At 34.9% G+C, this 22,804-nt stretch overlaps 1 protein-coding gene across 13 annotated transcripts in view; it reads right to left on the bottom strand.

The window, feature by feature from the left end:
- LOC105662897 (uncharacterized) overlaps positions 1–22,804 on the bottom strand; it is a 102,483-nt gene that overhangs the window by 55,338 nt on the left and 24,341 nt on the right. For 12 of the 13 annotated variants that reach the window (XR_013037485.1, XR_013037484.1, XM_076529459.1 and 9 more), the window contains one exon: positions 21,679–21,926. Coding sequence is in view for 11 of the 13 variants with exons in the window: in XM_076529459.1 (XP_076385574.1) it covers positions 21,679–21,926 (248 nt within the window). In the remaining 2 variants the exon portion in view is untranslated. The remainder of the gene's footprint in view (positions 1–21,678; positions 21,927–22,804) is intronic. The other variant, XM_076529455.1, reaches the window with a different exon arrangement.

The following is a 22,804-nucleotide window of genomic DNA, read 5'->3' on the forward strand; positions in this document are numbered from 1 at the left end:
TATTACCACAAAGAATCGTACTCTAAGCTAATTTAAATTACAAAATGGAGTAATTGTATCAGTCGCAATTACCATCATAAAAATCCCGGCTACAACCTAACCTATATTGCAAAATTCAATTATGTCATCAGTACTAATTATTACCACAAAGAATCGTACTCTAAGCTAATTTAAATAACAAGTTTGAGTCATTGTATCAGTAATAATTACTGCCATAAAAATCCCTACTACAACCTAACCTAACTTGCAAAATTCAATTATTTCCCCGATAATAACTATCACAAACATTCGTACTACAAAATAATTATCATCATAATCGCCCCATAATACAACTCGCAAAATTGAAACAGCCAATAATTATCCAGACTTCCACAATAATCCGACAACAACTCCGACATTCAATATACTAATAACTCATATTTCTACCCAAACTAAAAATGTCTCTACTACGTCGATCAGCTTCCTAACACAACCCGACGCTACGCCTCATTAGATTAATCATAGTCATTTGGCAAGGAACATGACACAGTATAACCATAGACCAGACACTCGAATGTCAATGATTTCCAATCAAATGGCTCGAACAAAACGGACGACAATTGCCATACTTTCTCGCAACGTGTCCAGCGTGGTTCACCGCGATTGAGATAGTTTCGATCCGATGACAGCACATTGACAACCGGTTCGAATCACCGCCGACATTTTATTGCTCCGACGCGTAACACCGATCGAATGCAAAAAGAAGACAAAATGGTTCCCGCGATATTGTGACGAACGGCGTAGTAAAAATAGACGGCGAAAAATGGACACGCGTGTTTCCGAGGGACCTCCGGTAAAAATACTACTAACATATCGTTTATTTCTGTCACTTTTTGTTCGTTGTTGTTGCGAATGTTTATGCGTTTCATGTTACGTTGTACATTTGTTATTATTTATGTGCGTTTTTATGTACAATGTGAGGTTGATGGAATAAATTCAGATACTTGAGAACGCATTTTAAAATTTTATTTATTAGTAGATAGTTTAAACATTATTTTAAGACCATCGTCTTCTTTTATAGCAAACTTATTAGTAATTTGTAAACTTTAAAAAGAAATTAACAATTTACCTACAAAAAGTAAATTATACTTAACATTAATTTAAATTACACTTCAACATTAAAACACAGTTTAAATATTGGTTTTAACAAAGAAGAGGACAATTTATGGTCTTCATAATTTTATTTCAAGCGTGTTAGTAACAAGTAAACTTTAGAAAAAATTTTTAAATTATACTTTAACATTAATAGACAGTTTAAATATTATTCTTAACAAAAGAAGACGATGGTCTTCTTAATTTTATAGCAAGCTTATTCGTAATTTATAAACTTTAAAAAGAAATTAACAATTTACCTACAAAAAGTAAATTATACTTAACATTAATTTAAATTACACTTCAACATTAAAACACAGTTTAAATATTGGTTTTAACAAACAAAAGGACAATTTATGGTCTTCATAATTTTATTTCAAACTTGTTGGTAATAAGTAAACTTTACAAAAATTTTTAAATTATACTTTAACATTAATAGACAGTTTAAATATTATTCTTAACAAAAGAAGAGGACAATGGTCTTCTTAATTTTATAGCAAGTTTATTAGTAATGAGTAAGCTTTAAAAAAAATGTAACAATCTACCTAAAAATCCTAAGATGAAAGAATTTTGCAAGAGTAATAATTATAATTAATCATTTGTTTTTCCTTGCAAATTCACCTTTTTAAACACTGACTGAATCACAGTTATTCAACGACTTTGATTCATGCTTCCAGTTATTTTAATTTGGAAGATCATTTTCTAAAATTAAACGTTGACTTCGATTGAAATTAGAATAAAATTAATAAACGATAAAACGTGGCGCCAAAAGACCCGAGATTGAAGATGCGATTGCACGAAATTGAATAACGACATAATGGAGGTAAATCTACATGAATCGTGTCTAGCAGTGAAATTTGATTACGCTGAAACGACATTGGTACTTGTTCGGTGGTGACATCACATCTTTGCGTGTGCGCGTGTATATAACGAATAGTGTCATTCTGAAATCCTACGTTTTACGTTTTAGAAGAATTCTAACCACCCACGTAGATATTTTTTTATTATATTTGTGCTTCGGAGTTAGAATTTGAAATAGGAAGGTTTGAGCGAAGGCCAAGACCTTTGTCGTGATGAAAGACAGCTTTGTTTTAACAGATGTTCATTGTAGACCTTTAATAAAGTTTGAATGGACACGTGTGGAGTATATTAAATTTTATTGAACTTGTTTAATGAATCCAGTTTGAGTTTGCACTTGATGAAAATAATAAAATGAAAAAGTAGGGGCAAGTAGTAGAATTGAAGTTCGTAATGAAACAGAATAATCAGACTGTATAATGAAACAGAATGATCAAACTGTATAATGAAACAAAATAATCAGACTGTATAATGAAACAGAATGATCAAACTGTATAATGAAACAAAATAATCAGACTGTATAATGAAACAGAATGATCAAACTGTATAATGAAACAAAATAATCAGACTGTATAATGAAACAGAATAATCAAACTGTATAATCAAGTAGTATCAAATAGTAGCATCAAACAATATAATCAAACAGCAGACTCAATTATTAGAATCAAACAGCAGGATCAATTACTAGGATCAAACAATAGATTGAAACAGTAGAATCAAATATTAGGATCAAACAATAGATTGAAACAGTAGAATCAAATATTAGGATCAAACAATAGATTGAAACAGTAGAATCAAATATTAGGATCAAACAGGATAGAAAAAGCAAAATGAAACAGTAGAATCAAAGAGTATCATCAAACAGTAGGATCAAACAGCAGGATCAATTACTAGGATCCAACAGTAGATTCAAACAGTAGAAGCAAAGACTAGGATCAAAGAGCAGGATCGAACAATAGAAAAGAAAAGGCAAAATCAAGGAGTATCATCAAACAGTAGGATCAAGCAATAGAATCAAAAGGTAAAATCTAACAGTAGAATCAAAGAGTATCATCAAATAATAGGATCGAACAATAGAATCGAAAGGTAAAATCAAACAGTAGAATCAAAGAGTATCATCAAACAGTAGGATCAAACAATAGAATCAAAAGGTTAAATCAAATAGTAGGCTCAAATAATCACACGTATAATCAGACAGTAGGGTCAAGAAATGTAGAACCAAATAGTAGACTTGAACAATAGAATCAAACAGTAGAATTAACCAGTAGAATTAAATATTAAAATTAAAACAGCAAAATTGAATAGTGGAATTAATCATTATAATTGAACAGGAGAATTGAAGATTAACCTCTTGCGTCCGAGAGGTGACTCAGTCGCCATTTTGTTTAACGCAACCATTTGAAGTAAACATTTTTTAACTGATTCTATAATGTGACACGTGTGATGTATAAACACAGTGTAACAAATAGAAGAAATTGTTAGTAAAAAAATTATTAACCTCAAAAGAATTCATCTAACTTTTTAACTAATAAATTTCAAAAGTTGCTACTTGAATTTTGTGCGAGCAGTAAAATTACCCCCGAATGCATAAAATTAAAATCGAAACAACAGAACCGAAAAGTAGATTTAAACTGAAAACTAGGATCAAACAGCAGAGTCAAACAGTATAATAAAATATTAAAATTTCATAAAATATAATTCCACTAAATTATAAAAGACCGACCACAATGAATTGTAGAATAGATTCGAGAGACGCTCGGAACACTCGCATCGACGGATTTCCGAATCGTCCGGGGATGTTTCTAAATCTAAACTCGAGCAAAATCAAGAAGGGAACGAGAAGAGAGGGTTAACCCCTTTTGGAAGAAGGAGAAACGTAGAAAGAGAGAAAGGGAGCGTAGAAACTAGAGAGATCGGTGGCTGGGTTCGTCGACCCGGTAGTTGGGCCACAGAAACACGAGATATGCTTCCATTTTCATCTTTGGCAGACTTCCAAACTTTCGTCTGGACCCGATCTTGTCTGTTCCACTGCCATTCGTCACTAACAATATTCATTTTTTCCCTGTAATCTTCTTCTTTTCCCTCGGCTGTCAACATTTACGAATAATCAAAAGGGAACCTCGGACAAAAATATAAACCTAACCTCTTCTCGAACATATGTTTCACTTCTCTTTGTTGAACACATATGTGCTTTGTTCTTTGGTCACATATGTGCAATCTTTATCTCTTGTATGTTACTGATTCTCTTCAAATTCATTTTACTTAATTGCTGTTAGACAATTTCTTTTTATATTTAGAAGAAAAAAGGACTCTGTATTTTTAAATTAAATATAATTATGAACAAATATATATTTTTTTTTTAAATTTCAAGTCAGCCTACAAGGTTATGAAACATCAAATAATATCAATTTTATTATTATTATTAAAAAGTACTTTCAATATTTTTTTAGCATTTGTGTTATATATTATGTTCATTATTGAGATACTATCTTCTTCTATATTGGTAATTGTAACTAGACATATATTAATAATTATGATTAGACATATATGTAAAATTGGACACATGTCTGTACAATTAGATACATGTATGCACAATTGTGATTCGATATACATATGTACAATTACAATTAGACACACATATGTAAAAATATAACTAGACACATATATGTAAAATTATAATTAGACACACGTATGTACAATTATAATTGAACACACATATGTACAATTATAATTGAACACACATATGTACAATTATAATTACACACACGTATGTACAATTATAACTAGACACACATATGTACAATTATAATTGAACACACATATGTACAATTATAATTAGACACACACATGTACAATTAAAAATGTACTCACACATGTACATTTAAAATTGAACACATATACATATGATAAACCATAATCTTCTTCATCCTTCAATATTCACCCTCATCTTATCCATTTACTTTTACAATAGCAAAATTCTACATACAAGATGACTGCACAAGAATACATGTCATATGTAGAAAGATATGTGACAAACATTTCAACGCTTACGGTACTAATTTTTATTTTCAGCCACATCGATGTGAGCTAGCAACGAGATTGTCCCAAATAGTTCAATTTCAATCAAGCCCGCGTTCTACTGGTATCATCCGCAGTACAAGAAGAGATTTCAACGACAGTCTCCTAGCACGAGCCAACTCTTCAACAAACCACGGCAATTTCTCTTAAAGGCGTTGGCATACCAGCGGACACGACGAGCCGCACGATCGAGATATCCTGCGCAGATACTATCTCGAAACGAGTTTTAATATAACTGCGTTCGAAAAACCGGCTGAAAAAATTCTACGGTGAACCCGCTGGGAAACGCTTAACCCTTTGACGGTCCACATTTAGAAATAAAAATGTGTGCCAGTTGACTATTTAAAACTTCCTCGGCCATTGTCTTGCGGTATTCAAAGCAATCACATGATGGGGAGAACTTGGAACATGACAGGGAAAACTTGGAACAGGATGGGAGAACAGAAATTTTCAGATGATGAAAATGAAACAGTGATGAAGATGAAAATTCCATTCGAGAAGATGAAAGGTATGAAGGCTCGAATCAAGCTCGTCCCAATTTCAGCATCCCCGTATATGGCCGTGCACCCAGTACCGGTTGTTTCATCGTCCTCTGGGGAGACACGCGTAACTTTGCGAGACCGCGTGCAATTCGACTTACACACCTCACTTTCACTTTGGTTAGCATGGAATTTATTTTCATTGTCATCGACACGTGGAAATGTTTGCTTAATTTTACTCGTAAAACGTCTGGGGTCAAGGTTGAATTTAGGGTCTCTGAAGCTTTGGATTACAGAGTTTAGGTATATGGTGAGGTTGTTACAGAAATGATCATTTACTCATTGAGATATTATATACTAAATACTAGATACTAGATACTAAATACTAGGTACTTGGTACTTGGAACTTGGTACTTGGTATTTGGTACTTGGTACTTGGTACTTGGTATTTGGTATTTGGTATTTGGTATTTGGTATTTGGTACTTGGTACTTGATACTTGATACTTGGTACTTGATACTCCACATTTGGTACTTAGTACTTAATACTTGGTATTCCACACTTGGTACTTGGTACTTGGTACTTGGTACTTGGTACTTGGTACTTGGTATTTGGTACTTGGTACTTGGTACTTGGTACTTGATACTTGGTACTTGGTACTCCACATTTGGTACTTAGTACTTAATACTTGGTATTCCACACTTGGTACTTTGTACTTGGTACTTGGTACTTGATACTCCACATTTGGTACTTAGTACTTAATACTTGGTATTCCACACTTGGTATTTGGTACTTGGTACTTGGTATTTGGTACATGGTACTTGGTACTTGGTACTTGATACTTGGTACTTGGTACTCCACATTTGGTACTTAGTACTTAATACTTGGTATTCCACACTTGGTACTTGGTACTTGATACTTGGTACTTGGTACTCCACACTTGGTAGTTAGTACTTAATACTTGGTATCCCACACTTGGTACTTGGTACTTAATACTTGGTATTCCACACTTGATACTTGGTACTTGATACTTGGTACTTGGTATTTAATACTTGGTACTTGGTACGTGATACTTGGTACGTGATACTTGGTACTTAATGATTAGTACTTGGTACTTGATAGTTGGTACTTGCTACTTGGTATCTAGTACTTGTTATTTGCTACTTGCTACTAGATACTAGATACTAGATACTAGATACTAGATAACAAGTATCCCAATTTAAAAATCTTTTAATTGCACACTAAACAAGTGCCGCTTCAAAAATTCAAAAATCAAATAACACCCTATTTAATAATGAACCAACATGTCTTTTCAATCAAAATAATTTTTCCTCAAAATACCCATCACTGAATTCGAACTTCCCTACCCATTTCTGAATATCTGATCAAGATTAATAACAAGGTTCAAGATGAATATCACGATACAAGATAAATACCACGATACAAGATCAACTAATCGAATAACAACCAAAAAAAATAAAAATAACCCATCAACATAAAATGGTACATTCAAACGTTATCAAAGGTTACTTAAAACCTACCCAAGCATAATATATCGTTTCCAAAGGCCATAAAACGTAATCAAATTACGCTTATCCATCCCATAAACCGTGGAGGCAAACAACCTAACCTATGCACGTACATAAGTGGGCGTCGGTATTAGAAGAATGGTATTAACATTGAAAAGAGATAACTAAACGAGAGTCTCGTAGCAACACGAAGTGGGAAGGGTTTTATAGATATCTTGGGACAGGATCGAAGGCGGTACTTGAAGATGACTGTACCACCACGAGGTACCATGGGGTCCCGTCTTTGGGCCGTCCACCTTATTTCCCTTCGTCTTTTTCTTTGGTCCCTTAGGAGGCAGCAGTTAGTGTCGTAAGGTCGTAGGTACGATATAGGCAGAGGCGCGGAGGAACGATCACGCCCGCCGTCTCGTATAATACCGGTTTGTTAGATTACGCGAGGTACACTCGGGTGCAACTTGGGATTCCTTTCGATCGATATAAATATGTATACTTGACAATTTCTTATTACTTTATTTCTGAAAGTTTGGACTAATTTTTTGAACTTTTGAGGTTTCAAGCTTTTGAATTTTTAAGCACGTGAAGTTTCAAATTTTTAGGTCTTCAAACTTCTAACAATAAGTGCCTAAACCACTCTTTGACATTTCTCGATGTTTGAATTCCAAGTTACTTGGACATTTTCCTATAGGGATTCCGCTATCATTAGATTGTCGTACTGGAGAACCAAAATTATGATATGTTCAAAAACCTGTGATCTCATCATCCTAGATGTCTAGATTTGTGTCTTTGAATCTCTCAATCTCCGAATTAGCAAGTCCCAGAATTTCTAAATCCCAGGTTTCCAAATTTCAAGGTTTCCAAATACCTACGTCTCCAAATCTCAAGTCTCCAAATCCCAGGTTTCCAAATTTCAAGGTTTCCAAATACCTACATCACCAAATCTCAAGTCTCCAAATCCCAGGTTTCCAAATTTTAAGCCCCCAAACTTCAAGGTTTCCAAATATCTACGTCCCCAAATCTCAAGTTTTCAAATTCCAAGTTTCCAAATTTCAAAGTTTCCAAATACCTACGTCTCCAAATCTCAAGTCTTCAAATTCCAAGTTTCCAAATTTCAAGCACCCAAATTTCAAGGTTTCCAAATACCCACATCCCCAAATCTCAAGTCTCCAAATCCCAAGTTTCCAAATTTCAAAGTTTCCAAATACCCACATCCCCAAATCTCAAGTCTCCAAATCCCAAGTTTCCAAATTTCAAGCCTCCAAATTTCAAGGTTTCCAAATACCTACGTCTCCAAATCTCAAGTCTCCAAATCCCAAGTTTCCAAATTTCAAGCCCCCAAATTTCAAGGTTTCCAAATACCCACATCCCCAAATCTCAAGTCTCCAAATCCCAAGTTTCCAAATTTCAAAGTTTCCAAATACCCACATCCCCAAATCTCAAGTCTCCAAATCCCAAGTTTCCAAATTTCAAGCCTCCAAATTTCAAGGTTTCCAAATACCTACGTCTCCAAATCTCAAGTCTCCAAATCCCAAGTTTCCAAATTTCAAAGTTTCCAAATACCCACATCCCCAAATCTCAAGTCTCCAAATCCCAAGTTTCCAAATTTCAAGCCCCCAAATTTCAAGGTTTCCAAATACCTACGTCCCCAAATCTCAAGTCTCCAAATCCCAAGTTTCCAAATTTCAAGGTTTCCAAATACCTACGTCCCCAAATCTCAAGTTTCCAAATTTCAAGGTTTCCAAATACCTATAACTCCAAATTTCCACTCTACCAAATTTCAAGGTTTCCAAATACCAATATCTCCAAATTTCCAGTCTACCAAATCTCTACAATATTCCTAAATTATCACACCAGAAATTCCTGCATCCCTAAATTTCTATCTGCTTAAAAGAATTGTATCTTTCCTATCTGCTTGAACCTTCACATTCTTAAATGTCCACATCCATAAATCCACTTCCTCAAATCTCTTAAATCTTCAAATTGCCATATTATCCCAAAGCTTCAAATTTCAAACAACCAACTAAGAATTAAGAAATGGTAAGTGATATCTTCTCTAAGGAAGCCGGATTTGCTTCTGACTGTACAGCAGATTCATACGAAGGTAGATCCTCTTGGATCGAGTACACCAAGCTTTGTGCGTTCGCTTACCTGTCTATCTACTCTATTGCTTGCTTGTGATAGTGGATTATTTGATTTATTTGGATTTTTGTCAGTGTTTTGTTAATATGTTAAATGTTTGCCATGGTGATTAGGGAGATTGAGACTATTGGTAAAAGTGAGATGTTTGGGTAAGGTGCACCTGGTAACAGACTTGGAGTCTGGAGGAGTGGAGTCAGAGATATGTGATAGTGAGTCTAGGTGGCTTTTGGATATTTTGCTATTTGGAAGTTTGGGGATTTAAGGTTAGGAAGATTTGTGGATTTGAGGATTTGAAAAGTTGTGGGTTCGAGAATTTGTGAATTTGGGTATTTGTAGTGTTGTGGCTTTGAAGATTTGAGGATTTGGGAATTGTAGGATTTGTGAGTTTGACGATTTGTGAATTTGAGGATTTGTGAATTTGAGGATTGTTTAACATCAAAATGTGCGAACATATGAATTTATAAACTTGAAGATTTATCTAGAATTTTTAACTTGAAAGTTATTTTGGAGTTTTGTCAAATCGAAGATCCATCATTTTGAGGATGTATGAACTTAAGAAATTAAGAATATGTGAATCTGTGAATTGTAAAATCTGAGGATATGGGAATCCTTGCAATTTCCTGCGTACTCTCATTACCGCAAAATTATTACATCTGAAATTAATTCCGATTCTAATCACCATCCTTCGCTTTTAACTAATTATACATCACGAGGCTACTAAAAATAAAATCCCACACTTACCGAAACAAACAAATCATTGTATCTCGCAGATAGCCGACAATTTGTAAATTAACCGGCGCGCTAATTAATTGGCTGTGAACTTCGCCGCGAGACAATGAATCATTATGTCGATCGCGTGGAAACGTTTTGCAGAGGATGCAAATGAATGTCCGTAGAAACACGGGACTTGTAACCGATAACAGTTTGTGATGTAACTGTAACCGGTAACTTCGTGATGTAATGGAACGAGCCAGTTGAATCGCTATTATCGCGCGTTTCCTCGATAAGATCGCGTGACGACCATAATGCGCGGAGGAGGACGCAATCTTTGCTGAATCGCTGTTACATCGCGTATCGGCGCACCGGGTGCGTCATATACGAAAACTATTATTCTCATTTTAGATATCGCGTGATAAGCGTAATGCTGGAAGAAGTACGCAATCTTTGATAAATCACTTTGTTACACCGCTAGGTCATGACGCACCAGATGCGTCACATCTGGAAACTGTTAGTCTCACATTAGATATCGCGTGATAGGCATAACGTCGGAAGAAGGACGCAATATTTGGTAAATCACAATGTTACACTGCTAGGTCATGACGCACCGGGTGCGTCACATACGAAAACTGTTATCCTTACTTTAGATATCGCGCGACAAGCATAACATTGGAAGAAGGACGCAATCTTTGATAAATCACTGTGTTACATCGCTAGGTGTTGACGCACCGGGTGCGTCATATATAAAAACTGACATTCTCACTTAAAATATCGCACAAATAGCACAATGTGCAAAGGAAGATCCAATTTTTACTGAATAGTGTCGCATCGGGCATTGACGCACCAGGTGCGTCACATATGAAAACCGACCAAGTAACTTTCGCTCGGTCGTTGTTACATTGTATACTGACGCACCGTGTGCGTCACATTCGAAAACTGATCAAGTGACTTTTGCTCGATTTCTGTTATGTCGTACATTGACGCACCAGTGCGTCACACATGAAAACCGACCAAGTAACTTTCGCTTGATCGTTGTTACATTGTATACTGACGCACCGTGTGCGTCACATTCGAAAACTGGTCAAGTAACTTTTGCTCGATTTCTGTTATGTCGTGCATTGACGCACCAGGTGCGTCACACATGAAAACCGACCAAATAACTTTCGCTCGATCGTTGTTACATTGTATACTGACGCACCGTGTGCGTCACATTCGAAAACTGGTCAAGTAACTTTTGTTCGATTTCTGTTATGTCGTACATTGACGCACGAGGTGCGTCACGTACGAAAATCAACATTTTCACTTTAACTACCACGCAACGAGTGTAATGCGTGGAAAAGTAGGTAATCTTTGCTCGATTGCTGTTACATTGCATTTGGACGCACCAGGTGCGTCATGTATGAAAATCATATTCAGGTTAATTATCGCGTGTTTCCTTGATAAGATCGCGTGACAAGCATAATGTGCGGAAGAGGACGCAATCGTTATTGAATTACTGTGTTGCATCGCACATCGACGCATTATGTGCGTCATACATATATGGAAACTGGCATTGTCACTTTAATTATCGTGTATTTTCTCTATAAAATCCCATGACGAGCAAAATGGAAAGTGAAAGAAGTAATAAATTCTGTTTAATTAAAATTTTATGAGGGGAAGCTTTGCTATATCGTACTTTGACGCATGGAGTGCGTCAAACATGAAAAATGGCATTTTCACGTTGATCATTGTATATTTTCTCGATAACATCTCATGATGTGTATAATGCAAAGAGAAGGAGGTAATAAATTTTGTTTAATTAAAATTTTATGAGGAGAAGCTTTGCTAAATGTTATACGACATAATGACGCACCAGATGCGTCACATATGAAAGATGGCATTTTCGGTTTACTTATTGCGGTTTACTTATTTGCTCGGTAAGATCGTGTGAAGAGTATAATTTGTGAAGATGAAGGTATTGCAATGTTATAGAGAACACTGACGCACCGGGTGCGTCACATTAGGGATCTAAAAATTTGCTGGAAAATCGAAAATTTAGAAATTTATTGAAGTTATTAATATGGTAACTTGATAATTTCACAATATGAAAATTTAATTTAGAAAATTAAAGAATTTTGTCATTATAGAATTTATTAAACTTGTGAATTTTGAAGCTGTGGAATTTAAAAAATTTATGAATTTGAAACCCTGAAAATTTATGAATTTGACACCTTGAAAATTTAAGAAATTTATGAATTTGAAACCTAGAAAATTTAAATAATGTACAACCTTCATCACTTTGTATCATTAAAAAATATATGAATAGACATTTGAAGAATTAGAACTCTGGAACAGACACAAATACTAAAATCTGAATAATTGTGCAAATTTGCGAATTTAAAGAACCCGAGTTCCCTGAAAACTCGTAAAGTTAAAAATCTGCAAATAACCCATACGCTCCCACTCTTTCCACAAAAGCTTTAACTCCACCATATCACAAATCATGCCAAGAGTCAACATTGGTACAACCACGTACAAAAAGAAAACACCTGTACCTATAAATAATTTATAAACATCGTACCTACGTCTACACGTGCGTACATGAAGAAGGAGAAGAAGAAGAACAAGAAGAAGAAGAAGTGGCGTGTACAAGATCTTAATCCCCAGGAGAGTTACATAATCATCGAGCAACAAGTGCGTTTTCACCGGAGCGTAACCTCGAATCGTTTCGATCCACGGTATCCGCGAACAACGGAATCACGTACACCCGGTTGCGGTGTACATTTCTTTTGGATGAAGATGATAGTAGAGTAGATCCGTGATACGAATCACGATGGTAATTCACCATTTGTTTCTCATTTTTAAATGACATATTTTCAAATTTCCAAATTGTAGAAGTTGTCACTTCTAAATGTTCAATTTTATAAATTGTGACATTTCTAAATATTCAATTTTATAAATTCCCAAATCTTCATATTTCAAATATACAAATCCAAATGCAATCCCTAAACCGCTAAATAGATATACAAATCCCCAAATCTTCAAATACATAAATCTCTGAATTCTTTAATCTGTTTCTGAATCTTTAAATTTCCAAATGTTGAAATTCTTCGAGTATCAAATTCTTACATTGGCAAATGTTCAAACCTTCATATTGGCAAATTCTCAAATTTTCAAGTCAAATTTCCAACTCATTCAATGTTTCAGACTTCCAAATCTCAAAATTCACAAATTCTCAAAATAGCAAATCCTACAATCCTATAAACACTACAATCACCAAATTCTACAAACAACAAATACTACAATCATCAAATCCTACATTCACCAAATCCTATTATATAATCACCAAATTCTACAATTACCAAGTCCTGCAATCTTCACATCTCTGAATCACACAAATCTATTAATCCAAGAATAACTAAATCCTCATGTCTCCACATTACCAAAACACTCAAGTTTCCAAGTTCCCGCATTTCTACACCTCCGTATCGCCAAATCTTTACATCTGCGAGTGCCCAAGACCCTTTTCCACCTTCTCAAAACTCGCAAACCCTTCACATCCCTAAATCCCCAAATCACTAAATCTCCAAATTCGCAAATCCCCAAATCTTTATATTTCCAAAACTCTAAAATCACCCAATCTCCACATCCCTAAATTCCCAAATCCTGAAATCTCTACATTCCCAAAACTCTCAAATTTCCAAATCTCCACATTCCTAAATTTCTATATCCCCAAATCCCTAATACTCCAAATACAATATTTCGACGTCCCTAAATTCCCAAATCCCCAAATTCCCAAGTCCCCAAATTCCCAAATCTCCAAATTCCCAAATCTCCAAATTCCCAAATCTCCAAATTCCCAAATCTCCAAATTCCTAAATCCCCAAATCTTGATATCCCTAAATCCCTAAATCTCCAAATCTCCAAATCTCCAAATTTCCAAATTACTAAATCTCCCAATCTCCAAATTTCCAAATTACCAAATCTCCCAATCCCCAAATCTCCAAATTTTCAAATCCCAAAGCTTGATACCCCTAAATCCCCAAATCTCCAAATTCCCAAATCCCTAAATCCCCAAATTTCCAAATTGCCAGATCCCCAAATCTTGATATCCCTAAATCCCCAAATCCCCAAATCTCCAAATTCCCAAATCCCTAAATCTTGATATCCCTAAATCCCCAAATTTCCAAACTGCCAGATCCCCAAATCTTGATATCCCTAAATCCCCAAATCCTCAAATCTCCAAATTCCCAAATCCCTAAATCTTGATATCCCTAAATCCCCAAATCTTTAAATTGCCAAATCCCCAAATCTTGATATCCCTAAATCTCCAAATCTTCAAATCTCCAAATTTCCAAATCTTCAAATTTCCAAATCTCCAAATTACCAAATCTCCCAATTCCCAAATCCCCAAATCCCCAAATCCCCAAAACTCTCCAATCGCCAACTCCCCACATCCCCAAAATTCCCAAAACCCCACACTTCCAAATACCCAAATTCCCCATAAATTCTCCAGTGAAATCCCCAACCTTCTCCACAGGAAACCCTGAAAACTTCTCCTATCTCCAGGAAAGTCAGATTTGCCGTTGAGTGTACATACAAGTACGGAATCCGAGCAGTAATTATTTTCGTGGCGTAACGAAGGCGAGACGGTTTCATGGTGGTGCGATCCCGACGGAAGGAACCGTAGCAGCGGTTAAATTTATCCTTCGTGGAGTTTCCGAGAGCTCGTTTTGCCGGACGGATACCTAAAACGCTCACACTTTCGAGAGGACTCTGAAATAGCTATGGACTCGAGCGACCAACGGCTCCCGAAATATCTAACACCATAGATTATGGGCGCGTGTACTCGCGAGTACGCTATTTTACTACCTGACGAATATACACGGTGTTCGCTGGCTACGAGATGAACTTTGGCAGTGTATCAAATACTGCGATTGAAAATTGAAGACATATGGCAAGTTTAATATATTTTTTGATAGGTTACAGTGAACGTTCGTGGTAGATTGAGAAATGGGGAAGTGGAGTTGGTACTTTCAATTTGTAGACTTCTTGTGATGTATAGTGATGGAGGATGAGATGATTTCGCATGATCATTAATTGTGTTTTTGAGAAAGTAAATAGACATTTTGGTCTAAAAATAGTTCTATTAGAACTGGAAATTTTATTAAAACTGAAACTATTTTGTCAGAAATTGAATGTTGTATCTGGACACTTCCTGACTTTCAGTTATAAAAATATTTTAAATTGAATTATTATGAAACTTAATATGAATTAGTAAATTCATTATAATGTGTCGATTTGAAGCTTAAAATTTTTTAGAAAGATTGTATAAATGTTTTAGCAAGATTTTTTATATAAAATGGCTGGTCAATTATAAGTACAGAGTGATCGATTTTGAAATATATGAAATTTGACATAATTTAATGACATAAAGTCACTTAAAAATGATATACATAATAAAACAAAAATAGTTATGAAATCTTACAATGATAAAAACAGTCTTCCACGAATATTGATATCGATCTAGGCAAAGTGGAGGTTCGAGTACGGACACTCGAAAGCAACATTAATCACGATAAGATATATGAAGAACTCTTAACGAGATTACTTAACTACAGCGATTAAATCCTTGAAAATTGATTAAATCAACTCTTGATATTTTATCATTTTAAGAAATCGAGATAAAATCAGTAAATTCACTCTCGATTCACATAACCTAAAAATGCGAGGTGTAACATATACACGTGTATGTTATATTCATTTTTAATTCATAAGTACAATTGTTTTATAATTATTTACATTCAAAATTAGATGTAATCTTTGTAGTGTTATTACACCTTGAAAGTTGTAAGTTGAAGGAAGGAAAATTTATAATTATTTGCATTTTCAATATTTGGGTCTTCACATCATCTATGTGTTATACAATTTCATATAATTTTGCACATAAAGGGTTTTATCAAACACCTCATGAATGTGTAACAAAATTGTCTATATAACATTAATACAATCGTATAAGTTTGTCAAAAATAAAATTACTATTAAATTACTCCTACTTGTTAAGATTGAAATCACTCCTTTCTGAGCTTAAATTCTCAATTACTACAATTTACACCTAGTTCAACATGGCTTCTCAAGGCATCAGAAGCATCTGCTTAAAGAAACAAACTATTCCCAAATTCGTTCCACTAATATTAAAATCTAATACTAAATTCAACAAATACTAAAATCTAATAAATTCCACAAATATAAAATCTAAAACTAAATTCCACTAATATTAAATATAAAAGTCCCAGTAAATAATTTCATGATGAATATCGAATATCTAAGACTACAATACAAGAAGCTACGCCGAATAGAATTAAATTAGTAGTGTAGTATAAGGTACGATGCCCTTACTTGAAGTAGAGCGATCACCAGACGCGTTTCACCGCTCTGCACGGCTATGGTGCTTATGGTGGTCGTCGGGCTGGTGGTTTGTTGCGGTGCATCCTCGTTGCTCTCCACCACCGTTCGTGATTCCTTCTCACGGGGTCCATCGCTATTCTCCGTCGTTTCCATCGAGTCGTGCCCGTCCACCATTCTCGTAATTCTTCTCTTTCGCGGCAAAACAGAACCGTTCTATTCGCGTGGATCGATTCAAGCAATTACCATCATTCTTCATTTACCCTAATCTTTCATCTTTTTTCTTATCGTGTATCTTTCAGATATGTTCTATAGGTGTATTCTTTAAATATATGTGCATTATGAAATACCGTCATATGTGCAATCGCCACGTTCATATAGATGCATTTTTTAAATACATACAGGGACCTACACTAATTGTAAGACACCCTGTAGATGCTACCAAAAAATTGATGAAGCATAGGTGCATTTTTTAAAATACATGTATAGATGCTTTCAATAAATTCATACACTATAGGTGCATTTTTTAAAATACATTGCTTTGAAAAAAATTCATGTCATATGTTCACTTCACAGGTATACATATAAGTATTTTGCAAATGCATATATTATAGGTGCATTTTTTAAATACTTATACTATAAGTAGACTTTTCAAGTACATGTACCACATGTGTACTCTGCAGATGCATATGTTATAGAAATATTTTTTAAAAACATGTACTACAGATACATGTTTTCAATACATGTACCACATGTGTATTCTGCAAATACATATGTTATAGGAGTAATTTTTAAAAACATACACTACAAGTACATTTTTACAATACATGTACCACATGTGTATTCTGCAAATACATATATTATAGGAGTATCTTTTAAAAACATATACTACAGGTACATTTGTATAGGTATATGTATAGCTGTATTTTTCAAATGCATGTATTACATACGTGTTTCTCAAATGCATGTATTACATATGTGTTTTTCAAATGCATGTATTATATATATATTTTTCAAATGCATGTACTATAACAGAATTTTTGAAATACATCTGCTATAGACATATCCTTCAGATACACACATAGAGACAGATCATATGTAGAAGTTTATATTGATCTCAAAAATGAAAGACATGACTAAACCACTAAAGTGATATACATTGACCATCTTGATTTTAGTAATTCATATCAGAAATCTATCAACAATAAACAGTGAGTCATAACATTTAATATTGTCCATTTCTCAAAATCAATTTTCATAAACATTTCTCAGGAGGTTAATATTCGACTCTCTCGAAGGAGGCGGATAGATCAAAGTTGGTTCGAAAAGCTCCGGAATCCGAGCTGGTTTTCGTTGAAATACGGAATTCGATTGGCCTGCCTCCAAAAGCGAAACGCGCGAAGGAAATAAACGAAGGTTTAATAGGTGGCCGTCTATCCACGGCGAATTAGTTTCGACGTTGATCAACGTTCCGCGTTCCTGACCGTTCGCTCGGTGAACGCCACATAACTGGCGGAAGCGTTTCGGTCCGCAGCGAAATTGATGCCCGGCGACGTTCCATCTTCCTTCGAGATACACGTTCGCGTTGTACAGTTACCATTCGCTCTTTGCCGATTAACTAACGTTATTTTTGGCGATTCGCCAAACACTCGGATTCTGACGCGATAAAAAATTCCAGCCGATCGAGCCCGGAAATATGACTGGGTTGCATTTATACTTTGCTGAAAAGTGATGGAGTCTTTCGTATATTTAGAACGGGGCGGAAATTAATGATGGAAGAATGGATTACGTTTACATTTTCAGAGTTGAGATATTTTGTGAATTTTTAGAGTTAGGATGTGATGAATAGATTTCAAGGAGAAATGTGGTTGTACTTTTTTGAGAACTGATTATTTAGTAAATTTAAAAACTAAATTGTAATAATAAACACGTTTTGATAGAATTAGGTTAGGTTAAAATTAAGAAGGTTGGGATCAGTTAGAGTTAGGTTAGACTAAGACTAAGGTTGATGCTGTGGTAAAGGTGGATTAAGATTAAGGTTAGGTTAGATTACAATTGTGGAAGATTAAGGTTAGGTTAGACTACAATTGTGGAAGATTAAAGTTAGGTTAAATTACAATTAATGAAAATTACGATTAAGGTTAGGGCAGATTACTGGATTTAGTTAGGGTTAGGTTAGACTAAGACTAAGATTGATGCTGTGGTAAAGGTAGATTAGGATTAGGACTAGATTAAATTACAATTAAGGGAGATTATACTGAAGTTAGGTTAGATTACAATTAAGGAAAATTATGGTTAAGGTTAGACTAAATTACTGGATTCAGTTAGGGTTAGGTTCGTATAAGACTAAGGTTGATGCTGTGATAAAGGTAGATTAAGATTAAGGTTAGGTTAAATTATAATTAAGGGAGATTAAACTAAATTTAGGTTAGATTACAATTAAGGAAAATTATGGTTAAGGTTAGACTAAATTACTGGATTCAGTTAGGGTTAGGTTAGACTAAGACTAAGATTGATGCTGTGGTAAAGGTAGATTAGGATTAGGACTCGATTAAATTACAATTAAGGGAAAATATACTCAAGTTAAGTTAGATCACAATTAAGGAAAATTATGGTTAAGATTAGACTAAATTAGTGGGTTCATTTAGGATTAGGTTAGACTAAGACTAAAGTGGATGCTGTGGTAAAGGTACATTAAGATTAAGGTTATGTTAGATTACAATTAAGGGAGATTAGGCTAAGGTTAGGTTAGATCAAAATTAAAGATAAATACGATTAAGGTTAAGCCAAATTACTGGATTCAGTTAAGGTTAGGTTAGACTAAGACTAAAGTTGATGCTGTGGTAAAGCTACATTAAGATTAAGGTTAGGTTAGATTATGATTGAGGTTGGTTATGGTTAGGTTAGGTTTTTCAACATGTTATCAGGATCATCTCTGGTGATGTCTATAGTAACCCATGTAAACACGGTCTAACAAACAACTATTAATGAAAAACAATTTCAAATCTTGCTCCAACCTTAAAAATTCTACAATTTCAACTTGCCAACGACCACAAATGATTACTATCAACCCCTTCAATTATCCTCGAAATCTCCTTTCATCAGAGGCCTCAGAAATCTCTCCTACAGAAATCTGCCCCATTCAAAGCTTGACCGGGGGTTCGATTAATCCGTGGAGGCACGGATTAAAAAGCGTCCCGGTGCACCTCTTGATCCGACGTCGGTGTGTTTATACTTTATAGGTATCTTTGTAAGGTGACGTCACCGACACGAACGAATGGGAGGATAAAACCGGACTGACTGGTGGCGTTCTCCGAACGAGAGGTTCACCATACCGCGACCCACGATCGGCGACGATCCCGTGGAAAAAGAACAAACGTGAAATTAAACGAGGCTGCGTGTACAGTCCGAAATCATCGGATTCCCGCCACCCTCCACGAACAATGCATAATATTATCGCGGGTATTATGACAAGCTAATTACGCGTTATCTGACCGAACCGTGTGCGCACGCACCGGCTTTCGATAATTCCACTCGTAATGTCGTATGTACGATTAAATTCGAACGACAGTGAAGTGCACACAGATATTTTGCTCGGTTCGCCTCTTTTTATTATCCTTTCCAAGGTAAGAGAAGAGAGCTCGTGACCGGCATAACCGGGAGAAAGAAATCGAGGTCGAGGGAAAACGTGACAAACGTTTGGTCAAAATTCTTAAATCCAAATTCTTGAATACGCATGATGCAGTACTCATTTGCGGGAAACACGGATAATTTTACCTTTGCGATTTGTGAATTATATTAGCCGTTTGTATTAGCTTGTTACGTTTCTAAATGAGAAATGGACCGTTTTCAAAGTCTTTGATAGAATAATTTTGAGTTAATTAGTATGGTTGAGTAATTATCGGGCAATCACCTAAATCGATCCACGTTCAAGGAGTGACAGCCACAACGTAAACCGCAGCAGCAACAGCACTCGCTTGACACATGTCACAATCGTGTCACATCACCCGACGCTCCGTCGCGAACGCCAGCCAATTCAAGACTGAGCGGCCGACGCGATTCGAATGCCGTCGAACCCGGCGGCTGACGATCGCGCCCGAACGCGACCGAGCGATCGCGAAGCTCCAGGCCGCGAAATTTGAAAGAGCGATAACAGCACACTCGTTCTAATTGACGTTAATTTTCTTTCGTTGAAACTTCGGGGACTTCAAGGTACTCCACAGGATTTTAAATGGTTGGGTAACTTCCGAATATCGTGTATTCGTTTTCGAACAGGAAAATGTAAATTTGTAGTTCAAACATGTAGGTGCTATCAATTGTTTCTTTTTTAATTAGCTTCATTTTTTAGAATTACAACGTTACTTTCAATCGAGAATTATTGTGGTAATATATAAATTCGAATAATTTTTATTTTGATTAAAATGAATGTCAAGTTACATATTATTTTATTCTTTGATGATTTTTATACTAGTTAATATAAATATAGTTCGTTACACTCAGGATATTTTATTATTTAATAGGTTGCGTTATTTATGTTCTCTTTAATTTATAGCTCTAAATTTATAACTCAAGGATAGAATTAAATACGCTCGATGATTCATGAGCAGACGTGATCCCTGACACAATACGCTATTCATAAACTATCACTAGGTATCAGTACATTCATTAACTTAGCAAGTAGTTCAAAAAATTACATGTAACTGGTTCATATACAAATTCGACAAACATGCAGTAATAAAAAGTTAAATATTCTTTAGAATTATTCCGCTTTATTTTACAAACCTAGAAAACTTCATAGAACCATCTTAACATTGAAATAACGTTACATTTTTTTTTTTAATTTAAATATTTAAAAATGTGAGTGAATTTGTTACAATATTTTAACTATTTTTAATTATCGAACAATTCATAATATATTTTTCACAACAAAAATTTGTGAAAAAATTCAACAAAAATTCTATCAAAAATGAGTGCAAGTAATTTACAATTATTTAATCATTTATAAAGTCTAAAATTATAAGTATAAAATTTTAAATATAAAATGTATCTAAAAATGTATCTAAAAATGTATTTAAAAATGTATCTAAAAATCTATATAACTAAGATGGTCCCATAATCTAACTAATTCTAATCCTAATACAAAAATCTAAACATGCAGAAAAGAGAATACATAAACACAGAATAAAAATCACACAGTTAGCTAGCGTTAAACAGCGACAAACGTCGATTTTCATTGGCACTATTAAGCTCGACATTTTGTTGCACGATCGAAAAACGATCGAAACATGCCTCATGGTTGCACTTGCAGCTGCAACAGCATTCGTTCTTTCTGTGGCCATTCATCGAAGAAACCTCGATCGAACTCACCTTCCTCGCTTTTTCGAGGAAATCTTGCCCCTCCAGAGTCTCTTCCTTCTTGGTCGGCGACATCTCGATACCGCTATCCTCGTGATGCCGCGTGTACTCCTTCAAGAATAACGTGATATCCCTCGAAGTATCGGGGACCATGCGTGGCTTCTCCTCCTGGCTCAACTCGCATATCTTCGTGAATTTTATCGAACGTTCTGTATCGTCCGTTTTCGTTGACAACTCGTCTCTGCGGGTGTACGACTCTGCTGTTGTGGAACGGAATTTCTCATTATTATTTGTCGAATTTGTTGTTGATAATGGATGAGTTTCTTGTTGGGAAATTTTTTTGGGATACAGGGTGTTCCAAATTTGAAACACTGTCGGGTTCATATTTGAGGGATAGTAAATTGAAAATTGGGATATAGGAGGTTTCGAATTTGGGATACGGGGAATTTCAAATTTGGGGCAAAGTGAGTTTAAAATTTGAGTTATAGTGAGTTTCAAATTTGCGGCACAGAAAGTTAGAAAATTTGAAAATAGTATGTTTCAAATTTGGGAGATAGTGAGTTCAAAAATTTGGATAGAGAAAATTTTAAATTTGATATGTAGGAATTTCCAAATTTGGGACATAATAAGTTTCAAATTTGAGAAATAGTAAATTTGAAATTTGGGATATAGGAAATTCCAAATTTGGGACACAATAAATTTCAAATTTGAGAGATAGTAAATTTGAAATTTAGGATATAGTAAGTGTCAAATTTGGAATATAGTAAGTTTAAAAATTGGGACAGAGAAAGTTCCAAATTTGAGATATAGTGGGTTTCAAATTTGGGATACAATAAGTTTCAACTTTGAGAGATAGTAAATTTGAAATTTGGGATATAGGAAGTTCCAAATTTGGGAGATAGTGAGTTCAAAAATTGGGATAGAGAAAGTTTCAAATTCGAGATATAGGGGGTTCCAAATTTGAGAGATAGTGAGTTCAGAAATTGGAATAGAGAAAGTTTCAAATTTTAGATACAGGAAGTTCCAAATTTGGGACACAATGAGTTTCAAATTTGAAAGATAGTAAATTTGAAATTTGGGATATAGTAAGTTTCAAATTTAGGATGTAGTAAGTTTAAAAATTGGGACAGAGAAAGTT

The sequence above is a fragment of the Megachile rotundata genome, chromosome 3 (genome assembly GCF_050947335.1).
Source record: "Megachile rotundata isolate GNS110a chromosome 3, iyMegRotu1, whole genome shotgun sequence".
Taxonomy (NCBI): Eukaryota; Metazoa; Arthropoda; class Insecta; order Hymenoptera; family Megachilidae; genus Megachile; species Megachile rotundata.